At 46.1% G+C, this 13,316-nt stretch overlaps 1 protein-coding gene across 2 annotated transcripts in view; it reads left to right on the top strand.

Annotated features, from left to right (window-relative positions):
• The window catches only part of ano10a (anoctamin 10a), an 82,959-nt gene that overhangs the window by 40,630 nt on the left and 29,013 nt on the right, over positions 1-13,316 (top strand). For both annotated transcript variants that reach the window (XM_067981709.1, XM_067981708.1), the window contains exon 10: positions 12,234-12,425. In XM_067981709.1, the coding sequence (XP_067837810.1) occupies positions 12,234-12,425 (192 nt within the window). The remainder of the gene's footprint in view (positions 1-12,233; positions 12,426-13,316) is intronic.

Here is a 13,316-nt window from a genome sequence, read left to right as displayed (position 1 = left end):
CGTCCTTACCCCCCCCCCCACTCTGTCTCCCGTCCTTACCCCCCCCCCACTCTGTCTCCCGTTCTTACCCCCCCCCACTCTGTCTCCCGTCCTTACCCCCCCCCCACTCTGTCTCCCGTCCTTACCCCCCCCCCACTCTGTCTCCCGTCCTTACCCCCCCCCCCCACTCTGTCTCCCGTCCTTACCCCCCCCCCCACTCTGTCCTCCCGTCCTTACCCCCCCCCCCACTCTGTCTCCCGTCCTTACCCCCCCCCCACTCTGTCTCCCGTCCTTACCCCCCCCCCCACTCTGTCCTCCCGTCCTTACCCCCCCCCCCACTCTGTCTCCCGTCCTTACCCCCCCCCCCCCACTCTGTCTCCCGTCCTTACCCCCCCCCCCACTCTGTCTCCCGTCCTTACCCCCCCCCCCCCACTCTGTCTCCCGTCCTTACCCCCCCCCCCCACTCTGTCTCCCGTCCTTACCCCCCCCCCCCCACTCTGTCTCCCGTCCTTACCCCCCCCCCCACTCTGTCTCCCGTCCTTACCCCCCCCCCAGAAGGTTGTAAAGTGCCTAATTGAAAGATGAGGTGCTGTTCCTCGAGCTTCATTGGAACAGTGTAGGAGGCCGAGAACAGAGGGGTCAGAGCGGGAGCGGGACGGGGAATTAAAATGGCAAATGACCGGCAGGTCAAGTTCACGCTCGCGGACTGAGTGGAGGTGTTCAGCAAAGTGATCACCCAATCTGTGTTTGGTCTCCCCAATTTAGAGACGACCGCATCGTGAACAGCGAATACAATATACTAAATTGAAAGAAGTACAAGTAAATCACTGTTTCACCCAGGAGGAGTGTTTGGGGCCCTGGACGGTGGGAAGGGAGGAGGTGAAAGAGCTGATGTTGCATCTCCTGCACTCCCACGAGAGAAGGTGCTGTGGGAAGGAGAGCAGGTGATGGAACAGCGGACCAGGGTGTCGCAGAGGCAATGGTCCCTTCGGAATGCTAAAAAGGGAGGGGAAAATGTTTGGTGGCATCGCGCTGGAGGTGGCGAAAATGGCGGAGGATGATACGTTGAACGTGGAGGCTGGTGGGGTGGAAGGTGAGGACAAGGGGGACTCTATCATGGTTCGGGGAAGGGGTGAGGGCAGAAGTGCGGGAAATGGAGTGGACGTGGCCGAGGGCCCTGTCAACTATAGAGGGAGGGGGAATCCTTGGTTGAGGAAAAAGGAAGACATATTGGAAGCACTGGTGTGGAAGGTGGCATCGTCAGAACAGATGAGACGGAGAAACTGGGAGAATGGAACGGAGTCCTTACAGGAAGCGGGGTGGGAGGAAGTGTAATCAAGGTAGCTGTGGGAATTGATTGGCTTATAGTGGATGTTGGTTGACAGCCTATCCCCAGAAATGGAGATAAAAAAGTCGAGGAAGGGAAGAGCCGGAGATGGACCATGTGAAGACAAGGGAAGGGTGGAAATTGGAAGCAAAGTTAATGAAATTTTCCAGTTCGGGGCGAGGGCAGGAAATGGCACCGATACAGTCATCAATGTACTGGAGAAAGAGGTGAAGGAGGGGACCTGAGTAGGATTGGAACAAGGAATGCTCCACGTATCTCACAAAAAGGCAGGCAGAGCTAGGACCCATACGGGTTCCCATAACCACGTTTTTTATTTGATAGATTTATGTCGGGCAAAGATATTAAGGGTTACGGAACCAAGGTGGGTAGATGATTTAAGCAAGTTCAGAGCCAGGGAAAAGGTGGGGGGGAAAGAGGAAAGAACAAAAGGGGAAGGTCTGCGATGGGTTGGAGGCAGGAGTGATTAAATGACAAAAGGGATGATGTGCAAGGCAAATGGGGATGGTAATGGGACAATAAAGAAACAAAAGATGGTTCCAAAGAAGGTGTAAATGATTACAGTAGAACCATTACCAGCAGATGCTGTCTGAGAAAATGGGAGTGGTGGTTGTAATCTGAAGTTGTTGAACTCAGTGCTTGGGTCGGAAGGCTGTAAAGTGCCGAATCGAAAGATTTTTTAAGAAGTTGTTCCGTGTAAGAGCAGGTTCAGACAGGCGGAGGAGGGTGGTGACAGATGGGGACCTGGTTGGGTTTCTGTTCAAGGAAGAAGCGGAGAGATCGTAGGCCATCCTGGAGAGATGATCTTGGGCTTGTGTGGGGCCTCAGTTGGAGTACTGTGTGCTGTTTTGGGCACCCTATTGTAGGAAGGAAAATAAAAGCTAGCTTGTTGTCAGCAATGAGAGATTAGATTCACAAAAAGAGACTTGAGAAGTTGGGGCTTTTTTAACTGGAGCTAATCTAGTTAAGGGGTGACCTGATGGAGACCTTCAAGATTATGAAGGGTTTTGATAAAGTAACTAGTGCTGTTGATCACAAATTCGTGATCATCACAAATTCAAGATAACCACAAAAAGAATTGAGATGTTAGAGAAAAATACTTTGCACCAGAGTGTGGTCAGAATGTGGAATTCTCTGCCACAGATAATTATTGAAGTAAAGTCCATAAGTTCTTTTAAAAGGGTTTTTGATAATTACTTGAAAAAGAGGAATATTAAACAGTATGAGGATTGAGCAGGAGAGTGGAATTTGACTAGGTGGCTTGTGGAGAGAAACACAGACTTGGTCTGTTTCTGTGTTGTGAAATTCTATAACATTCGACAGACAGGTCGGTATCTTCTTTTGTTCATACTTGTGCGTTAATCTTCATACATTTTATTTTTTTTCATTTGAATAAAATGTATTTTCATGACTTCTTTGTATGACTTTTGTTTTCAAAAAGGTTAGACCCTGAGGAATGGAACACATCGTAGGCACAGCAGGTTCTCTTTGCATTGCCCCATCAAACACCACCCCCCACCCCAAAACCAGGTCATATATGGTAGGGTTCGATACAGGTAAAATTCTGTCTACACTGCTTCATCGAGCACCCCCAGGTCAGGGACAACGTTGGTTTGAAGCCAAGTAAAGCTTTCTTCGCACTGCACCATCAAGCATTCCCAGGTCAGATACAACAATGGTTAGAGTGAAGTTATTTCTACTCTGCCCCAACTACCCCAGTTTCAGACGAGCATCCGTTTCTCCTCCCTCCCCCATTTACCACTGCAGCCTTCCAGCTCCATCTCTGTGAGATTACCAATTGATGTAGAGTTAGGTGCATGTTTGTGCTGTGGGCCATTGCCCAGTGGGAACTTCATTTGAGACTGACAACCGTACAGCATTAACATAAGACCCTGACAACCAGCAGACAGAGGAACCTAGTTTACACGTTGGGACCTGAAAAACGCTGAGTAAGTGCTTACATTCAATATGTCCGCTTCTATATCTGGCAGGCACCCAGCGCCTCTTTCATTAGTTCTGAGAAGCTTTTAGTGAATTTCGGCAGGTAGAATAAAGTCTGATTAGTTCAACAGGATTCATGATTATCTGCAATAGAAAATATTTGACTGTTCATATGATCCCCAGAATAAATATTACCACGGTATTGAGCAATTAACCAATCACACAGAATTTTATTGTAAACAATTTTACAACACCAAGTTATAGTCCAGCAATTTTATTTTAAATTCACAAGCTTTCGGAGATTTTCTCCTTCCTCAGGCAAATGTTTCAAGATCTCCTTGAAGCCTACGCATTTATACATATTGAACAATAATAAATGGTGTTTACAGACTGCCTCTGCAACTGCCCGTTGCCAAGGCAATCACCGTGTTCAGACAGAGAGGTGTTACCTGCAGAACCTCCGAATACACATTCAATAAAAAAACAAACAGGGAAAAAAAAACAGAGAAAAAAAAAACACAGAGAGAGGCAGAAACATCCGGAAGGCAGAGAGAGCCAGCAAATGACCCATTATATTAAAAACAGATAACATTTGTTCGCTGGTGGGGTAACGTGTAGCGTGACATGAACCCAAGATCCCGGTTGAGGCCGTCCTCATGGGTGCGGAACTTGGCTATCAATTTCTGCTCGACGATTTTGCGTTGTCGTGTGTCTCGAAGGCCGCCTTGGAGTACGCTTACCCGAAGGTCGGTGGATGAATGTCCATGACTGCTGAAGTGTTCCCCGACTGGGAGGGAACCCTCCTGTTTGGCGATTGTTGCGCGGTGTCCGTTCATCCGTTGTCGCAGCGTCTGCATGGTCTCGCCAATGTACCATGCTCTGGGGCATCCTTTCCTGCAACGTATGAGGTAGACAACGTTGGCTGAGTCACAGGAGTATGAACCATGCACCTGGTGGGTGGTGTCATCTCGTGTGATGGTGGTATCTGTGTCGATGATCTGGCATGTCTTGCAGAGGTTACCGTGGCAGGGTTGTGTGGCGTCGTGGACGCTGTTCTCTTGAAAGCTAGGTAGTTTGCTGCGAACGATGGTCTGTTTGAGGTTGGGTGGCTGTTTAAAGGCGAGTAGTGGAGGTGTGGGGATGGCCATAGCGAGGTGTTTGTCCTCATTGATGACATGTTGAAGGCTGCGGAGAACATGGCGTAGTTTCTCCGCTCCGGGGAAGTACTGGACGACAAAGGGTACTCTGTTGGTTGCGTCCCGTGTTAGTCTCCTGAGGAGGTCTATGCGATTTTTTGCTGTGGCCCGTCGGAACTGTCGATCGATGAGTCGAGCGTCATATCCCGTTCTTACTAGGGCGTCTTTCAGCGTCTGTAGGTGTCCATCGCGTTCCTCCTCGTCTGAGCAGACCCTGTGTATTCGCAGGGCCTGTCCATAGGGGATGGCCTCTTTGACGTGGTTAGGGTGGAAGCTGGAAAAGTGGAGCATCGTGAGGTTGTCCGTGGGCTTGCGGTAGAGTGAGGTGCTGAGGTGCCCGTCTTTGATGGAGATTCGTGTGTCCAAGAAAGAAACTGATTCTGAGGAGTAGTCCATGGTGAGCTTGATGGTGGGATGGAACTTGTTGATGTTATCGTGTAGTCTCTTTAGTGATTCCTTGCCGTGGGTCCATAGAAAGAAAATGTCGTCGATGTATCTGGTGTATAGTGTTGGTTGGAGGTCTTGTGCAGTGAAGAAGTCCTGCTCGAACTTGTGCATGAAAATGTTGGCGTATTGGGGTGCGAATTTGGTCCCCATGGCTGTTCCGTGTGTTTGGGTAAAGAACTGGTTATCGAAGGTGAAGACATTGTGATCCAGGATGAAGCGGATGAGTTGTAGGATGGCTTCCGGAGATTGGCTGTTGTTGGTGTTGAGTATTGATGCTGTCGCAGCGATGCCGTCATCGTGGGGGATACTGGTGTATAGTGCCGAGACGTCCATCGTGGTGAGAAGTGTTCCTGGTTCAACTGGTCCGTGGGTACTGAGTTTTTGTAGGAAGTCTGTAGTGTCACGACAGAAGCTGGGGGTTCCCTGTACGATGGGTTTCAGGATGCCCTCGATGTATCCAGAGAGGTTCTCACACAGGGTTCCGTTGCCTGATACGATGGGACGTCCGGGTGTGTTGGCTTTGTGTATCTTTGGGAGGCAGTAGAAGTCTCCCACGCGGGGATTACGTGGCATCCTGAAACCCATCGTACAGGGAACCCCCAGCTTCTGTCGTGACACTACAGACTTCCTACAAAAACTCAGTACCCACGGACCAGTTGAACCAGGAACACTTCTCACCACGATGGACGTCTCGGCACTATACACCAGTATCCCCCACGATGACGGCATCGCTGCGACAGCATCAATACTCAACACCAACAACAGCCAATCTCCGGAAGCCATCCTACAACTCATCCGCTTCATCCTGGATCACAATGTCTTCACCTTCGATAACCAGTTCTTTACCCAAACACACGGAACAGCCATGGGGACCAAATTCGCACCCCAATACGCCAACATTTTCATGCACAAGTTCGAGCAGGACTTCTTCACTGCACAAGACCTCCAACCAACACTATACACCAGATACATCGACGACATTTTCTTTCTATGGACCCACGGCAAGGAATCACTAAAGAGACTACACGATAACATCAACAAGTTCCATCCCACCATCAAGCTCACCATGGACTACTCCTCAGAATCAGTTTCTTTCTTGGACACACGAATCTCCATCAAAGACGGGCACCTCAGCACCTCACTCTACCGCAAGCCCACGGACAACCTCACGATGCTCCACTTTTCCAGCTTCCACCCTAACCACGTCAAAGAGGCCATCCCCTATGGACAGGCCCTGCGAATACACAGGGTCTGCTCAGACGAGGAGGAACGCGATGGACACCTACAGACGCTGAAAGACGCCCTAGTAAGAACGGGATATGACGCTCGACTCATCGATCGACAGTTCCGACGGGCCACAGCAAAAAATCGCATAGACCTCCTCAGGAGACTAACACGGGACGCAACCAACAGAGTACCCTTTGTCGTCCAGTACTTCCCCGGAGCGGAGAAACTACGCCATGTTCTCCGCAGCCTTCAACATGTCATCAATGAGGACAAACACCTCGCTATGGCCATCCCCACACCTCCACTACTCGCCTTTAAACAGCCACCCAACCTCAAACAGACCATCGTTCGCAGCAAACTACCTAGCTTTCAAGAGAACAGCGTCCACGACGCCACACAACCCTGCCACGGTAACCTCTGCAAGACATGCCAGATCATCGACACAGATACCACCATCACACGAGATGACACCACCCACCAGGTGCATGGTTCATACTCCTGTGACTCAGCCAACGTTGTCTACCTCATACGTTGCAGGAAAGGATGCCCCAGAGCATGGTACATTGGCGAGACCATGCAGACGCTGCGACAACGGATGAACGGACACCGCGCAACAATCGCCAAACAGGAGGGTTCCCTCCCAGTCGGGGAACACTTCAGCAGTCATGGACATTCATCCACCGACCTTCGGGTAAGCGTACTCCAAGGCGGCCTTCGAGACACACGACAACGCAAAATCGTCGAGCAGAAATTGATAGCCAAGTTCCGCACCCATGAGGACGGCCTCAACCGGGATCTTGGGTTCATGTCACGCTACACGTTACCCCACCAGCGAACAAATGTTATCTGTTTTTAATATAATGGGTCATTTGCTGGCTCTCTCTGCCTTCCGGATGTTTCTGCCTCTCTCTGTGTTTTTTTTCTCTGTTTGTTTGTTTTTTTATTGAATGTGTATTCGGAGGTTCTGCAGGTAACACCTCTCTGTCTGAACACGGTGATTGCCTTGGCAACGGGCAGTTGCAGAGGCAGTCTGTAAACACCATTTATTATTGTTCAATATGTATAAATGCGTAGGCTTCAAGGAGATCTTGAAACATTTGCCTGAGGAAGGAGAAAATCTCCGAAAGCTTGTGAATTTAAAATAAAATTGCTGGACTATAACTTGGTGTTGTAAAATTGTTTACAATTGTCAACCCCAGTCCATCACCGGCATCTCCACATCATGACAGAATTTTATAACACAGAAACAGGCCATTTGGTCCAATTGGTCTATGTCAGTGTTTATGTTCCACACGAGCATCCTCCCACCTTACTTCATCTAACCCTATCAGCATATCCTTCAATTTCTTTCTCCCTCATGTGTTTATCTAGCTTCCCCTTAAATGAATCTATGCTATTCTCCTCAACCACTCCTTGTGGTAGTGAGTTCCACACTCTCACCACTAATCAGCAACACAAAGAATGCTGTCTGGAACTTCAAGGGAGTAACTAATAATGATTGTAGTACAGTACCTGGTGTAAAATGGGATTGCACACATTCTGAAGGACAGCTGTAAAAGTATTTCTGCTTGGTTCAGTATTTTGGTACAGATATAAACAGAATTTCAAACTTATGAATTAATATAGGAAAGTCCAGAACTTTACAGTACATCTGGCCACTCCCAAAAACTACTTATACATCTAACTTAATACATTGGTAATCTGTACCTTCAGAGAATGCCAGGTATAGTTTAAACTCATAACACAATATATCCCCAGCAATGGGCTGATGCTATTTGGCTAGCATGTTACTATAATCCATAAATATTAATGCTAGAAAAACAAAGCAAGTATCTTTACTATTTCAGAGGCACCTTGAGAATTTGTCCACCCCAGCAGCCAGTGTATCAAAATGAATAAATGGGAGAATCAAAGCAGCTTTGATCTTGGCGAAGTTTGCGCAGGCATATCTAGTGATGATAATGTAGCTTCTGAAAAGCATTCATAAACATTTCATCTGGGAGTATTCTTCTCCCTTTAGCGCTGTTGTATAAAGTACTCAAAGCTACAAGATGAATATAAATCCCATCGTCAAGCTGCAAGGTGCCTACAAATCCTACCTCTCTACGTTGTTGAAATAAGTTGGTTCTATAATTTGTGGTTTGGATCATGAAGTTCAAAAAGATTTAGTTAGTGACAGAATGCTGTTGCTTCTGGTCAAAGCTAATTCATAAGGCTTTTGTGTTCCAATTTTGATTTCACAAACCCCAGTTATTAGAAACACCATTCTCATGCTATAGAACAGATGGTGAATTGCTTTCACTATGTAGTCTGTTAAGCCTGGGGTATCCAAGCTTTCTATTGCATAGGCCACGTGCAGACTTTAAATCCAGATTCCCATTACTTTGCCTATATCTCAGTTCCTGATACTAAAACCTGTTTGAATTCTTTGGGGCTGAAGGTTTGAAAACAGCCTCTTTCCAAACCTCTCAAACCCAAAAAATTCAAACAGGACAAACCAGCAAATAATACTAGTGCAAATAGGACTGAGTCACCTGTGTTTCAAAGGCCAGATTGCCAGAGTTTGGGATTAATGGGCCGCACTTTGAACCTTTTCTATGCGATTGAGCTTTGAAACCTGATTATCTGCTTTCGTCCTCAAAGCTGTTGCTTCTTTACCCAATAATCCCATGTCGTCACCCATGCCCAGCACTGCTGTGATTCTTTCTAAGGTCCCATTCCACTTTTCCTTTTGAGATATTTTCTTTGCGGTGTCAACTGTTGCTCAATGGTAGCACTCTCGCTACAAGAAAAAAAACTTGCATTTATATAGCACCTTTCATGACTTTGGGATGTCCCAAAGCGCTTTATAGCCAATTAAGTACTTTTGAAGTGCAGTCACTGTTCTAATGTAGGAAACGCGGCAGCCAATTTGTGCACAGCAAGGTCGCACAAACAGCAATGTTATAATGACCAGATAATCTATTTTAGATGTTGGTTGAGGAACAAATATTGGCCAGAACACTGGGGAGAACTCCCCGGTTCTATTTCAAAAAATGCCCTGGGATCTTTTACGTCCACCCAAGAGGACAAACGGGACGTGGAAACATAGAAAATAGGAGCAGGAGTAGGCCGTTCGTCCCTTCGAGCCTGCTCCGCCATTCAATATGATCATGGCTGATCCTCTATCTCAATACCATATTCCCGCTCTCTCCCCATACCCCTTGATGCTTTTTGTGTCCAGAAATTTACCTAGCTCCTTCTTAAATATATTTAGTGACTTGGCCTCCATAGCTTTGTCGTAGAGAATTCCACAGGGTCACCACCCTCTGAGTGAAGAAATTTCTCCTCATCTCAGTCCTAAATGTCCTACCCTGTATCCTGAAACTATGACCCCTCATTCTGGACCCCCCCAGCCAGGGGAAACATCCTCCCTGCATCCAGTCTGTCCAGCCCTGTCAGAATTTTATGTTTCAATGAGATCCCTTCTCATTCTTCCATACTCGGGTGAATACAGGCCGAGTCGACCCAATCTCCCCTCATACGAAAGTCCTGCCATCCCAGGAATCAGTCTGGTGAACCTTCGCTGCTCTCCCTCTGGCAAGTATATCCTTTCTTGGGTAAGGAGACCAAAACTGCGCACAATACTCCAGGTGTGGTCTCACCAAGGCCCTGTATAACTGCAGTAAGACATCCTTGCTCCTGTACTCACATCCTCTTGCAATGAAAACCAACATACCATTTGCCTTCCTAACTGCTTGCTGCACCTGCGTGTTTGCTTTCAGTGACTTGTGTACAAGGACACCCAGGTCCCTTTGTACATCAACATTTCCCAATCTGTCACCATTTAAATAAAACTCTGCCTTTCTGTTTTTCCTTCCAAAGTGAATAGCTTCACATTTATCCACATTATACTGCATCTGCCATGTATTTGCCCACTCACTCAACTTGTCTAAATCGCCTTGAAGCCTCTTTGCATCCTCCTCACAACTCACGATCCCACCTAGTTTTATGTCGTCAGAAAGCTTGGAAATATTACATTTGGTTCCCTCATCCAAATCATTGATATATATTATGAATAGCTGGGGCCCAAGCACTGATCCCTGCGGTACCCCACTAGTCACTGCCTGCCACCCCGAAAAAGACCCATTTATTCCTATTCTGTTTCTTGTCTGTTAACCAATTTTCAGTCCATGCCAGTATATTACCACCAATCCCATGTGCTTTAATTTTGCACGCTAACCTCTTGTGGGACTTTATCAAAGGCCTTCTGAAAATCTAAATAAACCACATCCACTGGTTCTCTCTTATCTATTCTACCAGTTACATCCTCAAAAAACTCCAGTAGGTTTGTCAAGCACGATTTCCCTTTCATAAATCCATGTTGACTTTATCTAATCCTGTTGATATTTTCTAAGTGTCCTGTTATCACATCCTTTATAATAGACTCTAGCACTTTCCCTACTACTGATGTTTGGCTAACCGATCTGTAGTTCCCTGTTTTCTCTTTCCCTCCTTTTTTAAATAGTGGGGTTACATTTGCCACCCTCCAATCTGCAGGAACTGTTCCATAATCTATAGAATTTTGGAATACTCTGGGATGCAGATTATCAAGCCCTGGGGATTTATCGGCTTTCAGTCCCATTAATTTCTCCAGCACTATTTTTTTCACTAACACTAATTTCCTTTAATTCCTCCTTCTCACTAGTCCCTTGGTTCCCTAGCATTTCTGGGAAATTATTTGTGTTCTCTTCCGTGAAGACAGAACCAAAGTATTTGTTTAATTGCTCTGCCATTTCCTTGTTCCCCATTATAAATTCTCCCATTTCTGACTGTAAGGGACCTACATTTGTCTTCACTAATCTTTTTCTTTTTACATACTTGTAGAAGCTTTTACAGTCCACTTTTATGTTCCTTGCAAGTTTACACTCATATTCTATTTTTCCCCTCTTAATCAATCTCTTGGTCCCTTTTTGCTGAATTCGAAACTGCTCCCAATCCTCAGGCTTGCTGCTACTTCTGGCAAATTTATATGACTCCACTTTGGATCTAATACTATCCTTAATTTCTTTTGTTAGCCATGGTTGGGCCACTTTTCCTTTTGTGCTTTTGCGTCAGAAAGGAATGTATAATTGTTGCAATTCATGCATTCATTCCTTAAATGTTAGCCATTGCCTATCTACCGTCATGCCTTTTAATGAAGCTTCCCAATCTATCATAGCCAACTCACTCCTCATACTTTCGTAGTTTCCTTTGTTTCGGATTGGACTACTTCAATTTCCCTCTTAATGAAGAATTCTATCATGTTATGGTCACTCTTCCCTAAAGGACCCCGCACAACAAGATTATTAATTAACTCCTCCTCATTGCACAATACCCAATCTGGGATAGCATGTTCCCTGGTTGGCTCCTCAACGTACTGGTCTAAAAAACCATCTCGTACACCCTCCAGGAATTCATCCTCCACCGTATTATTGCTAATTTGGTTTGGCCAGTCTATATGTAGATTAAAGTCACCCACGATTACTGTAGTACCCTTGTTACATGCATCTCTAATTTCCTGTTTGATCCCATCCCCTACATTACCACTCCTGATTGGAGGCCTATGGACAACTCCCACCAGTGTTTTCTGCCTCTTGGTGCTTCTTGACTCCACCCAGACTGATTCTACATCTTGATTTTCTGAGCCAATATCCTTTCTCACGATTGCTCTGATTTCATCCTTTACTAACAATGCCAACCCACCTCCTTTTCCTTTTTGCCTGTCCTTCCTAAATATCGAATACCCTTTGATATTCAGCTCCCAGCCTTGGTCACCCTGCAGCCATGTCTCTGTAATTGCAATTATATCATATCCGTTTGCATCTATTTGTGCTGTTTGACGTCTCATCTGAAAGACATCACCTCCGACAGTGTAGCACCCCCTCAGTATTGTACTGGGAGTGTTAGCTTGGATTGTGTTCTCAAGTCTCTGGAGTGGGACTGGAACCCACGACCTTCTGATTCAAGAGGCAATAGTGCTAACCACAGAGCCACAGCTACAAGTTCTTTCTTTAATATGTTTTGTTTTAATATTGAGTTTTTATATATTTTTTTGTCTCCCCTCTCTCTCTCACCAGGGAACCTTTGATGATTACTTGGAACTGTTTCAGCAATTTGGCTATGTCAGTCTTTTCTCGTGTGTCTACCCACTGGCAGCTATATTGGCAGTTTTGAACAACGTCGCAGAAGTCTACTCCGACGCTCTGAAAATGTGTCGTGTTTTCAAACGGCCGTTCTCCGAGCCAGCAGCTGACATGGGAGTCTGGATGGTAAGCAGAGCTCTTGCCTGTTCTGTTTACATTTCATAGAAAGAATCATAGAAAGGTTAGTGCACGGAAGGGGACTATTCGGCCCATCGAGTCTGCTTTGTGCAAGAACAATCCAGCTAGTCCCACTCCCCCGCCCTATTTCAACTTATGAGCAGCTTGCTACATGAATGAGAAATATATTAATCATTATTACTGTCCGATGACCCCATTTTTCCTTTTGTTCAGTCGTCACACAAAGTAGTACATTGCCTGTTTTCTACCATAAGAAAATCTCATTAACTTTTGAAGTAATTTCTCTGCATTACTGGTCCGGTGATTTTTCCCTGTAAAAATGTCTCCAGTCTGAGACTCACTTTTTATTTTTGTTTCCTTTTTATTGCCTATTATCAGCAGTAAGAGTTCTCTTCGATATTTGAGAGAGCTTTTCCTCCAGTATGTTCCTAAATGATGGTCCCACTCCTGAGACTTGAGCACATAATCCAGGCTGACATGCCCATTGCGGTACTGAGGAACTGCTGCACTGTCGGAGGTGCTGTCTTTCGGATGAGACATTAAACCGAGATCCCGTCTGCCCTCTTGGGTGGATATAAAAGATCCCGTGGCCACTATTTTGAAGAGGAGCAGGGGAGTTCTCCCCAGTGTCCTGGCCAATATTTATCCCTTAATCAATATCACTAAAACAGATTATCTGGTCATTATCACATTGCTGGTTGTGGGAGCTTGCTGTGCGCAAATTGGCTGCAGCGTTTCCTTCATTACAATAGTGACTGCACTTCAAAAGTACTTCATTGGCTTTGGGATGTCCTGAGGTTGTGAAAGGCACTATAGAAATGCAAGTCTTTGTGTTTTTATTGTAATATTTTGACTAAGTCCTTTTCAATAAATGATGCA

The sequence above is a fragment of the Heptranchias perlo genome, chromosome 3 (genome assembly GCF_035084215.1).
Source record: "Heptranchias perlo isolate sHepPer1 chromosome 3, sHepPer1.hap1, whole genome shotgun sequence".
Taxonomy (NCBI): Eukaryota; Metazoa; Chordata; class Chondrichthyes; order Hexanchiformes; family Hexanchidae; genus Heptranchias; species Heptranchias perlo.
This window is presented reverse-complemented; position numbering and strand designations above follow the sequence as displayed.